The 23,969-nt window shown below is 40.9% G+C and overlaps 2 protein-coding genes across 2 annotated transcripts; both read right to left on the bottom strand.

The window, feature by feature from the left end:
• Positions 1-15,781: 15,781 nt before the first annotated feature.
• Positions 15,782-17,118, bottom strand: LOC103653699 (uncharacterized). The gene has a single exon (XM_020551874.3). It carries the CDS (start codon positions 16,270-16,272, stop codon positions 15,988-15,990), a length of 285 nt encoding a protein of 94 aa, XP_020407463.1. The 5' UTR covers positions 16,273-17,118; the 3' UTR covers positions 15,782-15,987.
• A 5,356-nt stretch (positions 17,119-22,474) lies between these two features.
• On the bottom strand, positions 22,475-23,713 carry LOC103653698 (protein trichome birefringence-like 33). The gene has a single exon (XM_020552170.2). The coding sequence runs from the start codon at positions 23,684-23,686 to the stop codon at positions 23,129-23,131; it is 558 nt and encodes a 185-aa protein (XP_020407759.1). The 5' UTR covers positions 23,687-23,713; the 3' UTR covers positions 22,475-23,128.
• Between the last annotated feature and the right edge of the window lie 256 nt (positions 23,714-23,969).

Raw genomic sequence — 23,969 nt, 5'->3', positions numbered from 1 at the left:
ATAGAAAACAGACATAGCTCTTATCCGATCAGCGATCTCCTTCTCTAAAAAACAATAAATAAGCAAGAGTGAGTACTTACGTACCCAACAGCCCACTTTCACCCACGGAATGGGGAAATTAGATATACATGCATAGAGTATGTGGAGCTTAGGGTATTTTGCAGAAAACACAATTTTTGATGCAGGGCTATTTTATAAAACATTTTATTTTCAAAGCACATCCTCTCCCAAAAGAGCAAGAAGTTTTTCATTATGAAACCAAATCCCCTCGACTAAACCATCCAAGAATTTCATTAGTTTCCACTGGTTTTTATTTTCAAAAATAGCTACTAGACTTCCCGTCCACCATAGCACACGGCTCAACCGTCGAACCTTTTAAAACCATTTTAGAAAACAAAACACCAATTGTCAAATCCAAGCCATAGCTCATACATATATGTGGACATAGACTATTCGAGTAGATTTTTGACTCTACGCAAAGGTGTACACTTTACCCACTAGTCCGGTTTCTGCAATCTCACCGTCGTGGGATCCAAATGTCGAAACTCTCTCCTCCTTTGCATGACTTTACCTTAACGGTAATATCAAAAGGAATAGGGCCACCCCCTCGCCCAAACTAGGACAACAACGTTCTCCTTTCTTGTCCTTTTGGTGCTCTCCAGCCACCGATAACCCTGGGGCGCAGACCATGCAAGTTTAGATCAAACGATTGCCCATACAATCTCGAGTAGTTGTACTTTTGAGAGTTTAGGTAATGAGTAATGACAAACTAGTCCTTATGCGAGATGGGACAATCCTTCATGCTCACATCTAACCCGGTTGAGCCAACTTCTTAGGGCGCTCCTAAAACTAGGGAGTCTTGATTATACCGACCATGGTAGTGACGGTGATAACCGTTTACTCTTTTTTTTTGAAAAACAAGTTTCTTTTGCAAAACTCACGCCTTTTCTCAAATCATTTTGTAACAAAAACTAAAAGGAGTATGTGAATGATTTGCGGCAAAGTCCTAAGGCTAGGTGGCCATATTTTCGTGTCTCTTAGCAGCAAAATAATAAAATGCATATATGAAAACAGGCTAAGGGATGTGTTTGAAATATAGGTAATTTATGCATCAAAGGGATTGTCGCACCCCATATTTAAGGACAAACCCAGGTGCATCTCAAATGTGTGCTATGATCAAGTCTCACACATATGATGAATCATGGTACAGAAATCAATGTTACATCTTTATTATATAATAGAAATTCTGTACAAAATAGCTGAATAAATACATCATATGATGACAACAATCCTCCACAACCATAGTTGACTGGGAGACGACGACCTAGACCTCTCCGGACTCATCGTAGCATCCTTCATGCTCCTCATCTTGCGGTACCTATTCTTGACCTGGTGTGATTATAGCAAGAGTAAGCTCACATACGTTCATCGCTTAGCAAGTGTGGGGAATAATATGCATGAGCTCACTTACGGTGGGGCTAATGTGAAGTGTAAGGTTTACCAATGAAGATGGTTAAGGCTGAGCATTGCTTTCAATAAGTTAGTCAAAAACAATTTAGCAATTACTAGGTATAAGTAGATACCAACCCAATTAAAAAATTGACCACAATTAATAATAAATCCCATAATGCAAATGACATGTTAAGTTTAATTTCATAAATTACTCATGTGAGGGTTCGAGCCGCTCATGACCATGAGCATGACTGATTTACCAGTTTTACACTCTATGGAGGTTACACATCTTTACCCACTAGTCATGTTTACCCATTTGCTAAGGGGTTTAAAATTCTCATTCATCTCTACCGAGGAGATGAGGCAGGGTTAGGGGTGAAAACGGGTAGGGTACCCGAAACGGGTACCGGATATGGGTACTGATTCGGGACCATTTTCGGATATGGGTACAGGTATTTTTTTTATTCAGAACGGATACGGGTAATACCCGGATAGTATAGCTTCGGATTCGGGTCGGATACAGAGCGAGTACTACCCGGTAAATACCCGGATATTCGGGTCGGATACGGGTACCCGGAATTCGGGTACCCGTTTTTTTCTGCATAATAATATAGTTATAAAATCATAACTTTTGCATATGAAATCGGATGAAGATAAAGTTTATATGAAATTTGTAGAGCTCGAAGAGATCTATAACTTTGTAGTACAACACATTTTTGTTTAAACATATCTTTAGGCCAAAATCATTGAAATAATGTCTAAATTTATATCAAAATAATAGACTTTATCATTTTCATGTGGGGACTTAAGATTATCTCCATGTGGGAACTTATGATTATCTTTTTATAAACTATTTATTAATATTGGTAACTTATTTGCAATTTCCAATCGACGCTACAATATTTTTATGAATTTAATTGTATTTTGATGATTTTCTACAACAAGAAATTAATAATACACCAAATAGCCTAAAAATTTCATGAATTTTTACGGGGACAGAACATATATCCACATATAGTTCCAAAAAACATTTGGACTATAAAATCCACAAGATCTTGGTGTTTCTTCCATTCCACTTTCACTTATTGCGTGAGTTACACGTGAAATCATTTTATGTATCAAGTTTCAACATAATTAATATTTCACTTATCGTTTTCATGTGGCGACTTGAGGTTTTATTTGAATAGAATGTTTATTTGTTTTGGTAAGCTTTTTGCAATTTTGGGTCAAAACTAGTGTATTTATGAATTTTAATTATATTTTGATGATTTTATGTAGAAAGAAATTAATAATGTACAAATAGCCTCAAAAATCTATGAAATTATACGAAGGTACAACATATGGCCACATATAGTCATAAAAAATAATGGGACCATAAAATTCACAGGATGTCAATGTTTCTTCTATTTTATTTCCACTTATTGCGTGAGTTACACGTGAAATCACTCTAAGTATCCAAGTTTCAACATAATCAATACTTCACTTTACCATTTTTATGTGGGAACTTGAGATTATCTTCTATTAAATGTTTATTAGTATTAATTTACTTGCAATTTCATGGTCTAACAAGAATATTTTATGATAACCAATTAATGCATTATCCGACAAATATCCGATATCCGATCAAATAATATTCGTATCCGTCATTTATCCGCCCGGTTAAATATCCGGTCTCTGTATCCGTATCCGTCACGTTTCTAACTATCCGTATCCGATCACGAATCCGTTTTAAATACATTAGGGTAGGATACAGGATGGGCTACTATCCGCCCGTTTTCACCCCTAGGCAGGGTAGCACTACGAGGCCTTTCCAAAGTTCCACTAGCATGAGAGAACCCGCTACGGTTTCCGGACATAAGGGGGGATACAAGAATCCCGCGTCCGATTAGAAGGGTTATGGGTATAGCTTTACTTTAGCTACATATCTTCATTATGCAGACTCTGCGGGGAGATGGAACTTCAATAATATCTAGCCTTTGAGGAGAATCTTGTTGCCGATTGCAAACACTGTTTTTGGCTACTCAAAGATCATCCCCGGGCTTCTACTTTTTGTGTGACAGCTAGCTTATTGAAGAAGCATCGATGCTAATGCGCAAACCATCCTCATACAAACTTACTCTTGGATCCCTTCCTTGATTGGTCTTCTAGTGCTTCATTAACAAAACTTGGGTGACCACTTCTCCTCCAAAAACTTATATACTCGAGAGATCTGGTCCTCCACAAGCTTGCTGCATACATGGGTCTTCTTATTCTTTTTCTCCATGGTAACAACCTTACTAGAACACTATCGCACTTAAAAAGAATGTGGGTAGAACTCTTGAATCTTGGGGATTTCAACTCCTTGAAATACCTCATAACATGGGTGTTATGGGGCTTCTTCTGTTGCTGCTGCTTGAGCAGGTTGCGGAGAGATGGCTGACACAGGGTTGATTTTGGGGTAACCTTCTTCTCATCTTCGCTATCTTATTTTCTCTTTTCACTACCTCTTTCTTTCTCTTTGCTCTTCCCACTGAAGGGCTCTATCAAAGAGTATTACCATCACATAGAAGAGGAAACCAAAGAGTATGAACCATGTAGCACAGAATTCAACCCAAGAATCACCAAGCATTGTGATCTCAGGGCGAGGGAGTGGAAAAAAGAGTTGCTTGCTATTAGGCAGAGGAGGTTTTATCGGGAGTGTTTTGCTTTGAGCAGGATGGAAACTGAGGGAGATGGTGGGGGGTTTACAGTCAAGCAACATGTGATGGTGGTGCTCGGGGTGTAGAGTGGTGGTGATAGAGCAGGTGCCACGCGGTAGCAGGCGCAAGGCATCAAGGGGGGCTTGGTGTTGCCAGTGGTGATGGCGGCGGTGGGTGTGCTGCAGAGGGGTGTGAGTGGTGGTAGTGTGTATGGAGGCGAGGCATGTGTGCGGGGGGGGGCACGAGTGAGTGGTGGGGTCGATGACCCTGATGCTTGTGGTCTCTGGTTCCAAGAATCTTTGCCTCTCTATATGGTATTAACTTTTTCCATGCTCTTTTCCTATTTACTTTTACTCAGAGGTAGTGCTTTGATTCTCAAGGTCGGTCCTTTTGGATGAAAGACAGACCAGTCCCTTCTGTAGCTTATTCTAGGCTTCAAGGATAAGCTTACCGTTATCTTCTTGGGTAAGGTGCTTTTCTCTTGATATGGGTTAAGAGGAGAATGGAAGCATAAGGTGAGGATTATCTCTAATTTGTTATCTATGATTTTAGAGGAAACCTTTTTTGAAAAAAAAATAAAACACACAAGCTCAGCAATGACAGGTACAAACAAATCAAATGTTTTGAATGGGAGGGCAATAGAGTTTTCCAAAGCACGGACTACTCGGATTTGAGGGTTAAGCGTAACGACTACTACTTAGATTTTGAACTAAGAACCACGTTGAACGTGACTTATGAGCATTAACGATAAAGCATCACATATGGATGAAAAAAGGAAGCAAACATCAAGCACAAATTATTTTGAAATGCCCTAGGGGCACACACTTAGAGTTTTTCAAAACACGTAGCTACACTGTTAGATCTCATGCATGCAGGTCTCTAGAAAAAGTGAAGAAAAACTTCACTGCCCAATGCATGCATAGAACTGGGTGTAACTAACTTCAGACCAGGCAACTTGTCTTCTAGCGAGGTTGATGCACAACTTTATTCTGAGACATATCCTAGATGAGTCAAGAGGGAGCTAATGTTGATGAATTCTTCTAGCGGTGAATGAAATGGTAGGATGGGGTCATACTCTTCTCCAAGCGAGGCTAACTCTTGTAGCTCCAAGGTGACCTTAAAGGGCGGTGGTGCAGGTGGGGTGCTTGCAGCTTCTTCCTTGACCTCAAGGTGGGTGCTAGGATATTCTTCATGGTGAGGGGCTCAAACAACTCTAGCGATGGATCTTGGGAGGGCTTGGGGTGCTCTTTCTTAGCCATAGCCTAAGGGGAGACTGGTATTCCTTCTAGGACTAGGGCTCCTTTCGGGGGTTCCCAACCATTCCTCTCTTCTTTTATAGAGACTGGGAGGCCCTCCAAAATCTGGGGCTCTTCAACTCTCATGGGTTGAACTGGGTTGGATGAGGCGGGCTCTTGGATCCACAGGGCTCTATGTTGATTGTGGGTGACCAAGTAGGCCTCAATCAACTATTGGACATGCTCATCCTTGGCTTGCTTCAAGGCTTCAACAACAATGACCTCATGACTTTCCAAGGTAGCTACATGAGCTTGAGCTGTGGTGAGACCCACATGGAGCTGGCGGTTGCGCCTCCCTGCCTTTTCTGCTCGAGCAATCATCGGACAGTGATGTTGAGCCAAGAGATCATACTATCCATCCAGGGTAAGCAGGTATGTTGTGAGGTACACGATTGTAGGGTCGTCCTCCAGCTGCTACTGCCCTTCTAAGGCATGCATCCTTGTTATCTAAACAGGATGGTCTCTCTAAAAGTGCAGGAAGAATATGAGCGGGGTGTCGGCCACTCCCTCTTCATAGATTTGACATAGGGTTCTCAATTTCTTGCGAGCGACAACTTGATAGGTGTCTCTGAATCTGTGCCCCGCAGCAGAGATACTCCATTCCACATGGTGCGGACTAGATCCAAAGTCATGACAGACTTCTCTATGCCATGCTCGATGAACTCATGACCATCGTACTCTGGTTGGCTCCTGATTCCGAGGCATGTTGTGCATGCTCTCAACAACTTGGGGAAACCAACTTCATTCTGACAATAGCTAGTTTGGCAGTGAACCTCCATCTGACTTTTGGGAGAAGGAAAGGAGGGAAACATTTTTGAAATGGAGGGATGAGAGCAAGAATTTTTCTAAGAAAATAGTTTTGACTCAAAAGCTTTTGTCCAAGCCTAAGGGTTAAGTCATACAACCAACCTATAGCTTTGATACCACCTGAAGCGTCCCCATCCTTTGGGACTCAAAAGTGATTCAAATATTAGTCACAGGAGGCTAGTATACACATTTATACATCAGATGGTCCCAGATCTTCTTAAATGAGACAATCCTATATAGGTGGCGATCAACTTTAAGGCGTGGTCCACAACTCGAGACATATCATCAGAGTGGGACTAATGCAGCCTGTTATACCTAGCGAAGCAAATCAATAGTCCAGCAGCCACATGCACGGTTGGGAAACAGGCGTAACTCTTACCCGATCAATGATCTCCTTCTCTAAAAAATAATAAATAAGCAAGAGTGAGTACTTACGTACATAGTAGCCCACCTTCACCAATGGAATAGAAAAATTGATATACATGCAAAGAGTATGTGAACCTCAGGGTATTTTGCAGAAAACACAATTTTTGATGCAGGGCTATTTTGTAAAACATTTTGTTTTCAAAGGACATCCTCTCCCAAAGGAGTAGGAAGTTTTTCATTATAGAACCAAATCCCCTAGACTAAACCATCTAGGAATCTCGGGAGTTTCCCACCAGTTTTTATTTTCAAAAATAGCTACTGGACTTCGCTTCCACCCTAGCTTACGTCTCAACCATCGAACCTTTTAATACCATTTTCAAAACATTTTGGAAAACAAAACACTAATTATCAAATCCAAGCCATAACTCATCCACATCCGTGGACACGAACTATTTGAATAGATTTTTGACTCTACGCAGAGGTGTACACTTTACCCACTAGTCTAGTTTCTGTAATCTCACCGTCGCGAGATCCGAATGCCGAAACTCTCTCCTCCCTTGCACGACATTACCTTAACGGTTATATCGAAAGGAACAAGGTATTTCATTTGCCTAAACCAGGATGACAACCTTCCCCTTCCTTGTCCTTCCCGTGCTCTCCAGCCAGCAATAACCCTGGGGTGTAGACCGTGCAAGTTCAGATCAAGCAATTGTCTATACAGTCTCGAGTGGTTGTACTTTTGAGAGTTTAGGTAATGAGTAATTACAAATTGGTTTTTATGTGAGACAAGACAATCCTTCATTCTCACACCTAATCCAGCTAAGCCAACTTCTTAGGGCCCTCCCAAATTAGGGAGTCCTGATCAGCTTGCTCATGGTAGTGACGGTGATAGTCGTTCATTTTTTTTGAAAAACAAGTTTCTTTTGCAAAACTCACACCTTTTCTCAAATTATTTTGTAACCAAAATTGTAAGGAGTATGTGAAAGATTCGCAACAAAGTTCTAAGGCTGGATGGTCATATTTTTGTGTCTTTTAGCAGCAAAATAATAAAATGCACATATAAAAATAGGATAAGGGATGTGTTTGAAATATAGATAATTTATGCATCAAAGGGATCTAGTGAGCTTGTTGTGGCTTTAACTAGCGAAAGGGTTAAAGCTCACGGAACTGGCTTCTAGCTTCACCATCTGGTGTAGACTCGCAGAACTGGCCTCCACGGGACAACACGAACGCTCCGATAATTATGTAGCAAGAACAAGCAAACATACAAACCAGCAAGTATATCAACAAATATTCATTATAGTGGTCAGGAATGGTGGTGGATGTCACACCCGGGTTTTAGGGGTCCAAAACCCGGGCGCAAAATAATCACCAGGTGTGCTGGGACTAAGTCTCACACATATGATGAATAGTGGTACAGAAACGAATGTCACATCTTTATTATATAATAGGAGTTCTGTACAAAATAAATAAATAATTACATCATAAGGAGACAACGATCCAGCAACCCAAAGTTGACTGGGAGATGACGGCCTAGACCTCTCACAAACTCGTCACAGCATCCTCCATGCGCCTCATCCTGCGATACCAGTTCTTGACCTGTGGGGGGTGTGAGACAACAAGAGTGAGCTCACATACTTTCATCGCTCAACAAGTTGTGGGGAATAATGTGCATGAACTCGCCAAAGGTGGGAGCTCACGTGAAGTGTAAGGCTTGCCAAAGGAGATGGTTAAAGCTGAGCATTGCTTTTAAAGTTGGTCAAAATTTTATTAGCAATTACAAAGTATAAGTAAATACCAAACCATAGTAATAGTAAGTCAAAATAATAATAAATCCCAATGTGATGCAAATGACAAATTGAATTTAATTCCATAAGTTAATCATGTGGGTGTTCGAGCTCCTCATGACCGTGAGCACGGTTGATATACCCATTTTACACTCTGCAGAGGTTGCACATCTTTACCCACAACTCATGTTACCCATCTGCCAAGGGATCGTGACTTTCCATACACCTCTACCGAGGAAGCGAGGCAGTTAACACTACGAGGCATTTACAAAGTTCCACTAGCTTCAGAAAACCCGCCACAGTTTCTAGGAAGCTCCAATGCAGGGACCCCTCGTCTGACCGCCATCGCAGCAAAATCAACCCAAGGCCCTCCCTACACTGACCACTCCCCTACTGCCCTTGCCCTTTCGGGTAAGGTAGTCCTCCACTAGCTTTCATAATTAGTCAGCCAAGGGCGTCCCATACCACCCTTGAGGTAGCACTATTTTCCCGGGTGGTTCTCCATGTTCCAATTAACATAATGATCTTAGCATAAACAGTAAATAACAAACTGATAATAAAAGTATAATCATGAATAATGTATATGTCTATACCCAAAACCACATAAAGCAATAGCAGGTACTACCCAACAATTCAGTGGTAAACAAGGTATAAAGATAGTCAAACAAGGGTAACCTATTGGGTCCCATCAAAATTAACCTATGCAGATCATTATGATTAATAAGAACATGATTGGGTAAAAAGAAGTGATCAAGGGCACAACTTGCCTAGGACTTGAGATTCCAGGTACCAACTTGCTCTTCAGGTGATTCATAACCTCGCTGCTAGTCATATTAATACAAACAGACATGGTATAGGCAGAATTAACATCACACCAAACATAAGAATAAACTGCATAATAATAATCTACACGTTGCTACGAGATTCTGGGAACAAGAATCGCTAAATTCGGAGTTACGGTTAAGAGGTTATGGTTTTCCGAAGATCCACGTGGTTAAATATAGAATAGACTAAGTGCAACATTTTAACCTATATTTCATGACAAAACAAAGTTGACAGATTATAATAAATATTATTGTGAGACTAATGCAACTAGAATGGATCAAAAAGGAGTTACGGTTATTGAGTTTTGAATTTCTGGAGTTATTTAATGCCTGGTACAAACTAATTCAAGTGAACAATTTTAATCTAAGTTTCATGGCTAAACAGAGTTACTAGATGATAAACAGTATTAAAACAAAATTAATTCCACTGGAATGGATCAATTCGGAGTTAGAATGGATTTTCTATGAATTAAATAAGTTTATAGATTTATTTTTATATTTAAAATTCATTTTTTGATTTAATTATGAATATCCCTATTAATTCTGGATTGTGTATGCTAATATTCACAAGTGCAGGGGTTGTTTGGAGAAAATAAGGACCTTATGGTTATGATCTTTGTACACAGATGGACTGTGGGTTGGTTTTCAAATTCTAGGAGGGCTCTTTTGAAAAATAGCCATGACGAAGGGGTATCGGCATAACTGAGACGCCCGATCAGAAATCGAGGGCTGAGATTTAAAAAGGCAAAGGGGGTATCCACGACTTAATCCCTGTCGTCCACTACTCGATCAATGTCCAGATCATTATGAGACGAAGGGGTACACTTGATTAAATCATGGCCACCTATCTATGAGTCGACGGTTCTGATCTATCAGGTTGAAGTGGTACCTGCGATCTAATCGCAACCGTTCACTCGAAATCGGACGGTAGCAAGATCATCATCCCCGCAGCCCTCCATAGCCACGGCGGCGCGACCCAATACCCAGCGGCGCCATGGCCGGGGCAACCCACCCGCGCATTCTAGTGCCCGACTACCGTGCGGATAGGTGCCAACTGTAGAGGAGATCTTGATAAGGCGCATCTTACCGAGGATTAATGCGCCGACCAGGCTGTCCACGCACCATGGCGGAACTGTGGCAATGTTCAAACCCGTGAGTAATTGCTAGGCGGTCCGGAGCATAATCCGCCTAGGTGACACCCCGGTTGTGACCTCCAAGGTTCGGTGAAGCACCCGGACCCAACGCCCAGACCTCGGTGTTGGTATGCTTGCAAGGCCACCACGACGACAATCTCTCTTCCTCTCTCTACTATTCTTTTTTTCCACGGGCGCGCTTGGTCTTTATAGCCAGGAGGCCGAGCCACAGATCTAGGTGACAGCAGTTGCGATGGCCAGATGAGCTCACGGTAGATGCGGGAATCAGTTTCAACGCAAGCCTAGAGAAGACCGACCGAGCGGATCTCGACCATGCTAGCATGCGGATGGCGGAAATTAATTGGGGAAGAAGGCCCCCTGTCAGGGCGGGCCCACTATGCCAGAGACAGACGGTGCGTATGCAGCGACTGGCGGCGGGAGTGAGGTTGCGGCCACGGGCCCACCTAGCGGTCAGTGGGAACGAGACGCATAGGGTCGAGTTCGCAGGGCGCGGTGGGCTGGTGAGGTGAGTGGGCCGGAAGCATGAAATTCGGCCCAAAACGCCAGGAGTTCATTTTTCTTTTATTCCTTTTCAGATTTCATTTTCTATTTTTATTTTCCATTCCAAATTCGAATTTGTAATTCAAACTTAGGGTCAAAGTTATCATGCACAATCAAAATATCCAGCATGATGCAAAGTTTTCTTTTACTTCTTTATTTATTACTTACTTTAATAAATGCCTCTAAATATAGTATTGATGAAATGAGTATTCACTCAAATAAATATGCAAACCTCCTATTATTTATTTTTCTGAGTTTCAAATTATGTTTAAAATTTTAAATGTCCAGTTTTGATTTGAGTCATCTAAATTTAATACTATCCTTATGTATCAATACTCATTTAAAAAAATGCTTATAATGTTTCATTTTTAATGAAATGAATAATCATTTAGTTGGATAGAAAACCTTTCTACATTCATTCTTTGTTTCACAATTTCAGTCCTCAAAATCCAAAGCTCAAGTATAAATTGGAGATATCTCACTTTACTATTTTATTTCTTTATTTATTTATTTGTTTGTTTATTATTATTATTCCTTATACAAATTTTGGCTTTACAAATCCTACCCCCTTAATAGAAATCTCGTCCTCAAGATTTGTAAGAAAAGGGATACAGAAGGATTGGTTTGTAATTCAGCTTTTAGTCTACAATTGGTTCAAAAATCTAGAGTATCATTTTTTATAGTCAATAGTGGGTGATTGGGAGAGCATAGGTATCTAGCCACTTATTATGTAGGATAAAAGATGGGTAGGTTAGGGCAAGAATAGCTTGGGGGTAAGAAAGTTTACAGAGAGAAAGAACTCCTTGTTGGGTGGTAATGCATCTGATGATCGAGTTTGACTTCTCTCCTTCCTTGACGAGGTTGGTCTTGTCCTTTTCTGGTCTTGGTCTCATTGATTCGAGGTTAGTGTATATCATCGGGGTCAGGGAATATGGTTAAAACAGATATGGATGAGATAGACTACATGATGTAGATCAAGATCTTATTTGATGTTAAGTGGGGACAGATAGATTATACACTCCATCATGACTCTATAGGTTGGGTTAGCTCTTCTGATCATGGTTGAGTTGGTCTAATGTGCTAAGTTAAGTTAATACCTGGCTAGTAGGGCCCAATCTCTTTTACCAGTATCACTAATCTATTTTAAGTAGACCACATTAGATTAGATCACATTAGATTAGATCACATTAGATTAGATCACATTAGAACATCATTTAGTTAAGCATATCATGCTGACTTTATCTCTATGGAATTCTATTATAATTTTTTTTCTAAGTGGGACTTCCAATTAGTATATTTTTTGTTTTATACACTTAAAATTCTTCATGCCATTAGCAGGTGTGGCATAGAAAACAAGGGTACATCAGGTTTTAACTATTAGGTGAGTGTTGACATAGAATGAGTGTACTATGGTATAATCGAGCTTCCTTTAGGGGTCTAGCTTGATTCCTATTCTTCTTTAATGAGATTGATCTCTTCCTTCTTGAGCTTCGGTGTCACCCTTCGGGTTTGGGACAAGAGGTAAAGATAGATTTGTAGGTAACAAATGGGTAGAGGGTTTAGTAGGTAGCTATATGCTAGATGGGATTAGTTATGTAACCTGCTTTTGTAGGACAAGTTATTGGGTAGGGTCAGGTTGATCTAAGATCTCAAACTTGTTTATAGGAGCAGGGTCTAATGTATTTCCTCAGCATTAGCTAATCATGTTTAACTGACTCACATTAGGTTTGATCATAATAGATTAGATAAGATTGGGTATGACTAGAGTAGACTAGTTTAGGTTAGACAGATCTACTAGGGTAGGATATATATTATTAGGATATGTTAGAAACTTTTGAGATAGTATGAACCACATGGTGTAGGTAGGTCAAAATCTCTGTTCGGTTAAAACAGAGGGGTTATGCAACTATCGGATGGTTAAGGTAGTTGTATAAGGCCGAGTTGGTCTGTTGTTCTTAATTTAGTGCATAGTGAATTAAGTTAAAACATATTTTATAGAAGTAGAGTCTCATTTATTTCATCAGTATTATCCTTCTTGTTAAGCAACTTACATTAGATTAGCCCAACTGGAGGTTAGCCTTCGTTAGGTTAGATTAATCTATCACATTAGATCAGATCTAAGTTATATTCGCGTGACTAGATTAGACTAGATAAGATCTCATTATTTTGGATTAGATCCTTGTTGTTGCTTTAGGATGAGATAAGTAAAGTGGTTAGGATATGACGAATCTTTCAAGATAAGATGAATCTATTAATGTAAGAGAGAATCTTTTAAGATAAGATAGACCTATTAGACTTGATATATTCTAATGGGGGTATTCTTAGTTGGTCTACTTTATCTTCATAAACAATTTATGAGGATAAGATAATTTTTTATCATAAGATGATCATATTAGAATAAGATAGAATCCTTTAAGTTAAAAGGGATCTATTTAAAATAGATACACTTTAATGGAGGATAATCTAGTTTGTTTAGTTATCTTATGTATTTTATTTATTTATATTTATGCCTATATGTATAAGCAGATGTAATTGTGGACATTACTCCACAACCCATCACACTCAATCAAAGATCCAAATCAGACAAATATCATAAGAACAAACATTCAAGTTCATAGATATCTATAAAAAATAATTTTGTTTTTGTTCCTAAGAGTAGGTCTCCTATTCCTAAAGGTCACTTTGGGTACAGGATTTCAAAGTGTGAAATCCACTTTTGTCTTTAGAGTGAAAAGGTAAGAATAATCAGAGTAAAGCAGCATTGGATGAGAAAAAAAAGAAAAGTTTAGAAAGAATTAGAGTAGCAAAGGTAAGTAGATAATGGTTGTCCAGTTATATCTAGGTTTCATCCTACAGTCAACATCCCTCTGATACCACTTCTGTCACACCCGGGTTTCAGGGGTCCAAAACCCAGGCGCGAAATAATCACCAGGTGTGCTGGGACCAAGTCTCACACATATGATGAATAGTGGTACAGAAACGAAAGTCACATCTTTACTATATAATAGGAGTTCTGTACAAAATAAATAAATATTTACATCATAAGGAGACAACGATCCAGCAACCCAAAGTTGATTGGGAGACGACGGCCTAGACCTCTCACCAGCTCGTCACAGCATCCTCCATGCGCCTCATCCTGCGATACCTATTCTTGACCTGTGGGGGTGTGAGACAGTAAGAGTGAGCTCAGATACGTTCATCGCTCAACAAGTTGTGGGGAATAATATGCATGAACTCGCCAAAGGTGGGAGCTCACGTGTAGTGTAAGGCTTACTAAAGGGGATGGTTAAAGCTGAGCTTTGCTTTTAAAGTTGCTCAAAATTTTATTAGCAATTACTAAGTATAAGTAAATACCAAACCATAGTAATAGTAAGTCAAAATAATAATAAATCCCAATATGATGCAAATGACAAATTGAATTTAATTCCATAAGTTAATCATGTGAGTGTCCGAGCTGCTCATGACCGTGAGCACAGCTGATATACCAGTTTTACACTCTGCAGAGGTTGCGCATCTTTACCCACAAGTCATGTTACCCATCTGCCAAGGGATCGCGATTTCCCATGCACCTCTACCGAGGAGGCGAGGCAGGTAACACTATGAGGCCTTTACAAAGTTCCACTAACTTCAAAAAACCCGCTACAGTTTCTAGGAAGCTCCAATGCAGGGACCCCTCGCCTGACCGCCATCACAGCAAAATCAACCCAAGGGCCTCCCTACACTGACCACTCCCCTACTGCCCTTGCCCCTTTCGGGTAAGGTAGTCCTCCACTAGCTTTCCTAATTAGTCAGCCAAGGGCGTCCCATACCACCCTTGTGGTAGCACTGTTTTCCCGGGTGTTTCTCCTTGTTCCAATTAACATAATGATCTTAGCATGAACAGTAAATAACAAACTGATAATAAAAGTATAATCATGAATTATGTATATCTCTATACCCAAAACCACATAAAGCAATAGCAGGTACTACCCAAAATTCAGTGGTAAACAAGGTATAAAGATAGTCAAACTAGGGTAACCTATTGGGTCCCATCAAAAATAACCTATGTAGATCATTATGATTAATAAGAACATGATTGGGTAAAAAGAAGTGATCAAGGGCACAACTTGCCTGGGACTTGAGATTCTAGGTACCAACTTGCTCTTCAGGTGATTCGTAACCTCGCTACTAGTCATAGCAATACAAACAGACATGGTATAGGCAGAATTAATATCACACCAAACATAAGAATAAACTGCATAATAATAATCTACGCGTTGCTACGAGATTGTGGGAACAAGAATCGCTAAATTCGGAGTTACGGTTAAGAGGTTATGGTTTTCCAAAGATCCACATGGTTAAATATAGAATAGACTAAGTGCAACATTTTAACCTATATTTCATGACAAAACAAAGTTGCTAGATTATAATATTATTGTGAGACTAATGCAACTAGAATGGATAAAAAAGGAGTTACAGTTATTGAGTTATGAATTTCTGGAGTTATTTAATGCCTCGTACACACTAATTCAATTGAACAATTTTCATCTAAGTTTCATGGCTAAACAGAGTTACTAGATGATAAACAATATTAAAACAAAATTAATGCCACTAGAATGGATCAATTCGGAGTTAGAATGGATTTTCTATGAATTAAATAAGTTTCTAGATTTATTTTTATATGTAAAATTCATTTTCTGATTTAATTATGAACTAGGTGTATGCCCGTGCGTTGCTACGGAGTTAACATATAATGATAAGATATATTGAGATGTATATAAACATTAATTATCGTTATACCTTCTTGTTAGCATCTTTTAGAGGTTAAAAAGATTTACATAAATTAAAGGATATATATATATATATGTATGTGTCCCTTCTTTGCCATACAAATTTAAAAACTATCAAAAAGTATTTATACAAAATTGTAATAGATATAGATACGTACATAGTATCTTTAAGCAGTGTACATGTGTAGATACTATCATGAATTCAAATCCATCCTATGGCCCCTACCCCACCACATCCCCAGGAAGATAAACTGCATGATAAAAAGCAAGGGGCACATGTTTAAGTTTTGAGAGCAGAGATCGATTTGGATCGGGTTAGAAATAGAGGATCAAATCGATCTCAGGCCAGGTGTTTAATACTTGGAGGGTCTCCACGTTCTTGGCCCTTTTCTTGGGCCACTGGGGTAGCTTGGTGCCCTTCATCGCAAGGAAATTGTCGTCCTTCTCCTTCCGCGACAGCGAGATGTAGATCAGCGGCAACTCGAACCGCTCCACGCCCAGCTTCTTACCGGCGCTGGCGGTGGCGGCGACGTTGCCCGTCAACAGCGACTCTTGGTGGTGGTGGTGGTGGTAGACGACGTCCATGGTGGACCTGTGCATCTTGTCCGGTGACGACCGCTTCTGCCCGACGGCGCCGCCGCCCGATCGATCCTCGATGGCCCTGAAAAGAACGAAGAAGAAATGTTAATGATGACGCGATTGCGGTGGTAGAGTGAGTAGTCGGGGCGACAATTTACAAGTTGAGGAAAAAGGGTGGGGGTCGGGTAGTGTGGTGGATCGCCTACCAGAGAGCCTTGGGGCTTCACTCCTACACTCTCAGCCCAGCTTCAACAAAGGTGGACTGAGCAAAGCACTGCTCCTGCTGCTGTATACTATGTGGTGTCTACAACTCTAGATAGAAAGAATGGATAGGAAGCTGAGATTTGTATATTTATAACCCATCTACTCTATAGTGTAGCAAAGACCCTAAAATATGCAATTCATTCATCCCATTGACAGCATCCCAAGAGAATATTGTGGTTGGTGCAGAAGAAAGTGTGCATAGCAACACTAATGAAGTTGCATTACACAGAAGAAAGTGTGCATAGCGACCCTAAAATGGGCTATCAGATTCACGGATGTCGGAACGGCCGGTGGCAGAACAAAGTCAGAGACAGGGTACTCTTGCGTCCTTAATAAGTAGTAGAGGTATCAAAGCAGACTAATTTGCCTCAATTACAAACAAGTGAAGCGCCCCGTGTTGAACTCCTTGAAGCAGAAAAATTTTAGAAGCAATAAGTGCAATGACAAGAGAACCAGGTAGAGATTATTAAATGTGGAAACTAAGTGGATTAAAACTGGAGTCATTAGTAGTCCTGGTCAACATGATGTACCGAAATTCAGCATAAAAGCAACTTCTGGTGGCAGACTGGATCAAAGGCTGCTCCACTTTTATTGACTTGGTTTGTAGTGAATTTCTGGACTGCAGTGAGAAATAACACTGAGCTGAGAATATGATAGTTTTATTTTAAATTTAATATACAAAAACTAAAGTGAAAACGAAAAGAAAATACTATTAAGAACAAACCTAGGTCATCGATAGTGAAGAACTCATTTTCAGTACCATCACCCAGCCCAGTAGTGCTAAATAATTCACCATTGCGTGAGGCTGATAGCCCATTTCTTTATATTGTGCAGGAAAAAATACATCATGGTTCATTCTTATGCCTTGAATAAAACAAGATATGTTGGTAGAGTTTTAAGATAGGAAACAATCGATAAGTAACGTGCCCCATAGAAGTAGCTCCATGTCGTTTAGAGAGTTTACTTCTATCAGGAGCTAGAATAAGTGAAACATGAGCAAAAAAACACATTGCAAATCCAGGTGTAGAAGTACATAACATTACAACAAGAATATTTATGAAGTGTCAGGGATATGGATTATAAAAAACAAGATAAAAGAAGGTAGAGAGTATTACTTTGCAAATTAGAGCTTGTCGCAATGTGTTTGGTAAATGCTCTTCGGCTCTGTAACAAAATAGGTAATCACTTATTAAAAGCAAGGCATTCTGAAGATTATGCTCTAGGTTTTGACTCATAATTTTCAATGACCCTGAAAAGTTTATCTTTCGTAAAGAAATTGTTTTACTACTTTATATTTCCTTGTTGCTCCAAATCAGACAATAGCACCTCCATTGTGCCGGGAGAATCCTACAGCTCCAGCAAACCATGAGTCGCAAGGAAGGGATGTCACTATCATCTAATCTGCCATGCCCATGATAACAAATCAATAAGTCACATGTTTGCAACTGCACACAGAGTAATAATAGCCCATCCTATGTAAAAATAACAAGTAGATGTGAGATGGTCAGATGGACATCCATTACTACTCACTTTTAGTATGTATATATGTTAACATTGACATACCTGATGCATTTCTCAAGTGTTTTGTGTTCCTAAAACCAATGGTTACAGCTAAGCACAGTATCATCATAATCCAATTGATCTCAGGGATGTATATTTGCCCGTGTACTTTGGCAGATGTATGGATTATCTTTACCCGAGGAAAGGAGCCCAGAGAAGCGCACTGCTTGATCATTGAGAATGTACCAGTGATGACGGCTTGGATTCCCACAACTGTTGCAAGAATAGCAATTGCCATAATGGGCCACCTAATTTTCTCCGAAATGGTGCATTGTAAGCATTAAGAATCAGCACTGATTCTGATATCGCGCTATGGTTCGCATCTCTGATGATAAGAACTGACGAGAATAACTTGCCTGGCACAGACACATAGAATCCGATCCTGTAGTCACTTTCCATGATATGATGCTTACACAGATAAGCAGCTTGTCCCATGTATGCAAGGATCAATGCTCAATACACCATGCATGTAAAAGCAATCTGCCCAAGATTTTTTTTATCAGAGAATAATTCACCATATACTGCTTCTAGGATGAAACACATAGAAAAGTTAGTTTACAGCAAACATTCTTCACCTATATTGACAACTGGTTGAAATGCCCCAGATCAGCAAACATTGCTTCAGAACCTGAAAGAGTGAAAGGGTCACCATGTAGTAAGAGACACTCCAAAGATCAAGACAAAAGGTTCAGAAATGGTTTGCAGGCAAACCAGTATGATACAAGCAATAGGAAGTTCCACATCTGCAGATTCACATTAGCAGAACTTGATACAGTTAGAAGGGACTTGGAATAAAACAGCACATTATTGGCACAAAAGGGAATCAGAATAAAGTAAAGTCATAATTAGCTTGACAAAGCAGAAATTATTATTTGAAAAGTCAATAATAGGGTCCTTTGCTTCACAATTTGACCTTGGCAAATGTGAACTTCTATCAGCATAAGTGGCCCTTTTTTCACAAGTCCCTGAATTTTACTAAGTGGTACCATCTTTCTGCCATCCCACTTTTTTATACTAACACGACATCAATTTGGGTAGCATATCTTACATGAACTGTTATCCTTCCTCTATGACGAGCAGTTCAGTTTAAGACCTCTACCTATATCCCTAAAAAATGAGTAGTTCCATGTATTGTAGCATGGGTTGACCAATAGTTAGATTTTGCTACACATGAAAATTGTCAGTATACATGACTACTAAAGAGATCTGTCTTCTTTGATGATCTCTTCCTGTTTCCCAGTCAAAGAATCAAAGACCCTCCAAGATGAACTGTATCTCCACCACAACTTCAGATTAAACAGAGAGATAACTCGAGGCGATTGTGTTCGACAGTTCACACCATGGGAATAAAACTTCCAGTAACCAAATTCTTCAGTTACAAGGCATCTGATTTGACCACCTTTTCCTATGAGAAACTCCAAATACAACAAATCCAGTCTTGCACACTTGTCACAGATAAGAAGCAGTCGCTGAAACAAGACGGAGACATAACACATCTCACAAATTGTATGATTGTACCAGGAAACTTTGAGATGGACCCTGATTCATTTGACTAACAACTTCAATCGACGATCAGAACAACGCTACCTATAAAGCTACAAAGACAAATCTAGACAACAAATACAAAATCAATAGAAGGGCGATGATTGGATCCTTACATTTATTATGTTCCTTCACCATCATAGGTCAGCTCTTTGCTCTTTTGATTGATAGGCAAGATGGTCAGCAACAGTAAACAGCATAGGAGTATAGTTGGTAGATGGTCTCGCTACAGTAGACAGGAAAGGCACCATGCCTGGCAGGTCTGCAGCAAACACTGTTCATAGATAAGGAAAGCAAAATATTAACCAACAGTCTGGACTCTGCTCCATCGGTTCTCATCGTTGTCGATCCGGTGAATATAGCTGTAACGGTTTTTTCTGCTGTATGTCACCTCAGACCATATACCACGAACAAGAAGGATGCTTGCAAACACCATGCTTCCAAATGTGCAGACCACCTGCGCACACGAAATATGAGCCTGCTTTACTTACATTAAACCATTTTGGACACTAATCAATAGCTAGCTACAAAAAAGAGCCATATTGTTTGTTGTTTTAAGCAATGGATACAGCTTCAAATGACATGGTTGCTGTGTGATACAATGTGCAGTAAAGAAGAGCCATACTGACCATGTATAGCCCAGAGAAAGAAATCAACTGATAAATAGATAAACGAACAAAAGCTTAACAGGTCAATAAGTACATTCAGATGATAAATAGACTGCCAAATAGATAGATCTATTCATAGACGAAATTACCGAACAATTAAATAGTCGTACGTAAGTAGTGACTTACTGATATGCAAGTACGACCTTAGAGATGCCACATTACCACCTGTCTATAAATGAAAGATCTTTACACATTATTGAAAAGTTAGATGTGAAAAAAATCTCATGGTAAGTTAAGAATCGCTAGTCATACAAAACACAAGCTCAAATAAGCATGTCAGCAACCAATAAAACATGACAAACTCAATGAAGCCAATGTTAGCAGCGTAGTTTTTTTACAGTATTAGCAGCATAGTTTCTATTCTTAGAAGAAAAAAAGTAGAAGTGTCAACTCCACCAAGAAACTCCTGCAACTTATGAGGATGGTATTCCAAAGTCATACCACCATTTGTCATAACATCATACATGTTCAATACTAATGTCATGTGAGTGCAGACAGAATACCCAGTAAATTTGGGATCGAAGGGTAATAACCACATCAGATGTTGTGAATGTACTCAGATTTCTAATATTTAGGATTGCAAATACCTTTTGCTCCAGCTTTCCTACAAGCATCGATGCGTCCGCGTAAGCCTCTTCCTCCTACAATTGGTGATGGTGGTCGTACCACGGAAGTCGCAGCTGGTTGAGGCGGGTAGTTGTTGAAGGCGTAGGACGCGTGGTCGTGGACGGTGTCGGGGTTGAAGCACCTCCCTCCCTGCTGAATCGTCAATGGAAAACCAGGTTTCCCGAAGATCACAAACAGAGATTAAGATCACAAACACAGATCAGAGACGTGGTCGATAGATATACATATTTCCTCAAATCACATCATAGGTCTTCTAACTTCCATTGATGAATCGAGCACGAATATTAAAAACACGCCTACTTCGCATCCAAAATAGGGAGCACACCTATGAATCAAGACTCGAGCTCACCAAGTCGAGCCTGATATTGGTCATTCTTGTACTCCGACGAGAGCTCGTAGCACTCCTGCACCTGCGCACGCAAATAGATGCCATCTGATTAGTAGGAACACACGGCTTAATAACCAACAATTTGTTTCAGCTTATTAAAAACATAGACAACTGCATTTTCTAGTTTTCTTATTTTGAAATGCATTTTAATTTTATTTCCCCTATTTTTGTTTCTAATCATGGATGCTACCTGCTGCTCCAACCAATACAATGTTCTCAAGCTGAAAAGGAGTTTAGGTGTTCTGAAGATGCAGCAGCTACCAGACTTCACTGCAGAAGGGCTTCACTTGTCTGAGATTTCTACATAGTGTCGAGTTTGTGCCTAGATGATGTTTTAATTTCATTAGCAATACACCATATTATGTGTGACATTTCACAGCATACCATTCTAAATATATAAGCTCGGTACAGGCAGAAAAAATTTTAGTACACCTAGTTGCCTCAGAATTTTGAAGTGTGAATGAACCGCGACCATGAAATGTAGCGCTTAGTAACTTATAGAGTCATAATATAGCAGTATATATTAGAGGTAATAGTTGCACATCCAATAAACCCAAATAACTCAATAACAATAAGTATGTCACATAATTTTCTACATGAAGAATGAAGCATTAACACTTTTGTCCCTATATCTTATCTTCTGGTTGTTGTCAAACTAAACTTCAATAAAGCAGTTCATCAGCATCCAAATTCTAGGTTGAAGAAATGACGTAAAGTTGTAAACAAGTCAAAAAAGATCAAATCCAACTTTGGAGAAAGAAAGCAAAAGAACTTGCATATAGACAGGGAAGTTAATATTGAAACAAATAGGTGCTGATCTATGTGAGTTACTTCACTGCATATCAACAAGATAACTCATGGATACAAAACTGAATGTCGCTTCCTGTTTCTAAGTCGCAGAAGGTTAAATCAGCGTAAAGACAAGAGCAGTACCAGCATATTCTTTTGCAGCTTCTCCTGATAGCACCACTAAAAGCTTGCATGGCTCCTTTATATCCTCTGCTTGCATAGCTCCTGATAGCACCAACTGAATGCCCTGCTTGTGTTTGCAACAATGGCAGGAGGTTAGAGGCTATTTGGACTGTTTCGGCAGTAATGTATAAAGATAAAAATCTTGTATAAGTATTAGAAGCCGGTATACCAAAAACAATGGTCGGCTTCTGGCTGAGCTGCTTGCTTTTGATCCAGACCTAGCAGGAGTATATGTAGAGAACAGCAACAAACAAACAGAAATAGTGGTTGCAGAGTAATTATGGTACTTTCAATTGAAGTCACAGGCCTCACATGACCTGATGAACACGATACAGTACTCAACCGCTTTTATAGATCATAGCAGTAGTGATGATTCACAGTTTCTCTCCCTCCCTCCCAAGAACAGAGGACAGGGAACCCAAATCTGCCCAGATTCCTCCCGTTCCCCCGGCCGCGGACAACTGAAAATTTTGTTCTTTCGCAGGAACAAAACAAAGGAAAAAAATTCGACGGAAAAAGGGAGGCGTTTCTCTCTCTCTCTTTTTTCACTCTCTGCTCCGAGGCGCCGGAAAACCGCTAAAACACCTGGAGCCGGCCCTCGGACGGATCGACGAACGCGGGGGAAATAGAAATCTTCTGGAGGGGAAAAGGGAAAACTTTTTGGAGCCGGACGGAGAGAGTCCCTCCTCTTGGTTCGATGTTGATCAGCTTGCGAGCGGCAGCAGGGACGCCAGCCTGGTCACCACCTTCCGCTTGGCCTGCGGGCTCAGCTTGCTAGCCGCCCCGAGCTCTTCCGCCCGCCACGACGACGGCGTCGGCGACACCACGACCGTGACCTTCTTGTCAATCAATCGAATCACACAACTGGCCAACTGAGCATGGAAGATGCGATCTGGAGGAGAAGGAAGACGTACGTGGGGAGGGAGCACTCGTTGGGCTGCCATCTCCAGTACTGCCGCATGTCGTCGGGGCGGCCGTTGGGGAGGCAGGAGACCTGCTTGGTGAGGAAGGTGCAGTCTTTCTCCCGGTACGCCGGAACGGAGACGTTGTCGAAGACCCATTTGCTGCGAGAGAGGTCGCAGGTGAGCGGGGGCAGCGCGAGGGGCGGCAGGCCGGAGACGTTGTAGAGGTCGGCGTCCGGGTAGAGGTAGTCGTCGATGGAGAGCTCGACGATGGTGCGGGCGTCCTCACCGTACATGACGAGCGCGAGGAGGAAGAAGGCGGCGGCTAGCGTGGTGACCGGGGAGCGACGCGCCGAGGCGAGGAGGGAGCGCGCGGAGGCTGCGAGCGCATCGAGGAGGCCCCGGGGGCGGGGCCTAGGGCGAGACGACGACTTGGGGGCCGACGAGGTGGTTGTAGCAGTGGTGGGGAGCGCGGGGTCGGAGGTGGAGGTGGGCGGCGGTGGCTTGGCCATGGCTGCGGCTGGAGACTGCTGCTGGGGAAGGGGCTGGCTGGGTGCGGGAGGCTGTTGCGGGTGCGGGCAGGGAGCGAGGGTTTCGCGGCGTCCGCTGCGCGCGGGCGTGTAGAGGACGGCTGGTCGTGCGGTGCGGGAGACAGTTGTGCGTGGGGTAGAGAGCGGGGGCAGTCTACACTGCCCCCTTAATAGTTAGTACAGATATCCCTATTAATTCTGGATTGTGTATGCTAATATTCACAAGTGCATGGGTTGTTTGGAGAAATAAAGGACCTAATGATCT

Source organism: Zea mays, chromosome 4 (assembly GCF_902167145.1).
Source record: "Zea mays cultivar B73 chromosome 4, Zm-B73-REFERENCE-NAM-5.0, whole genome shotgun sequence".
Lineage (NCBI taxonomy): Eukaryota > Viridiplantae > Streptophyta > Magnoliopsida > Poales > Poaceae > Zea > Zea mays.
This window is presented reverse-complemented; position numbering and strand designations above follow the sequence as displayed.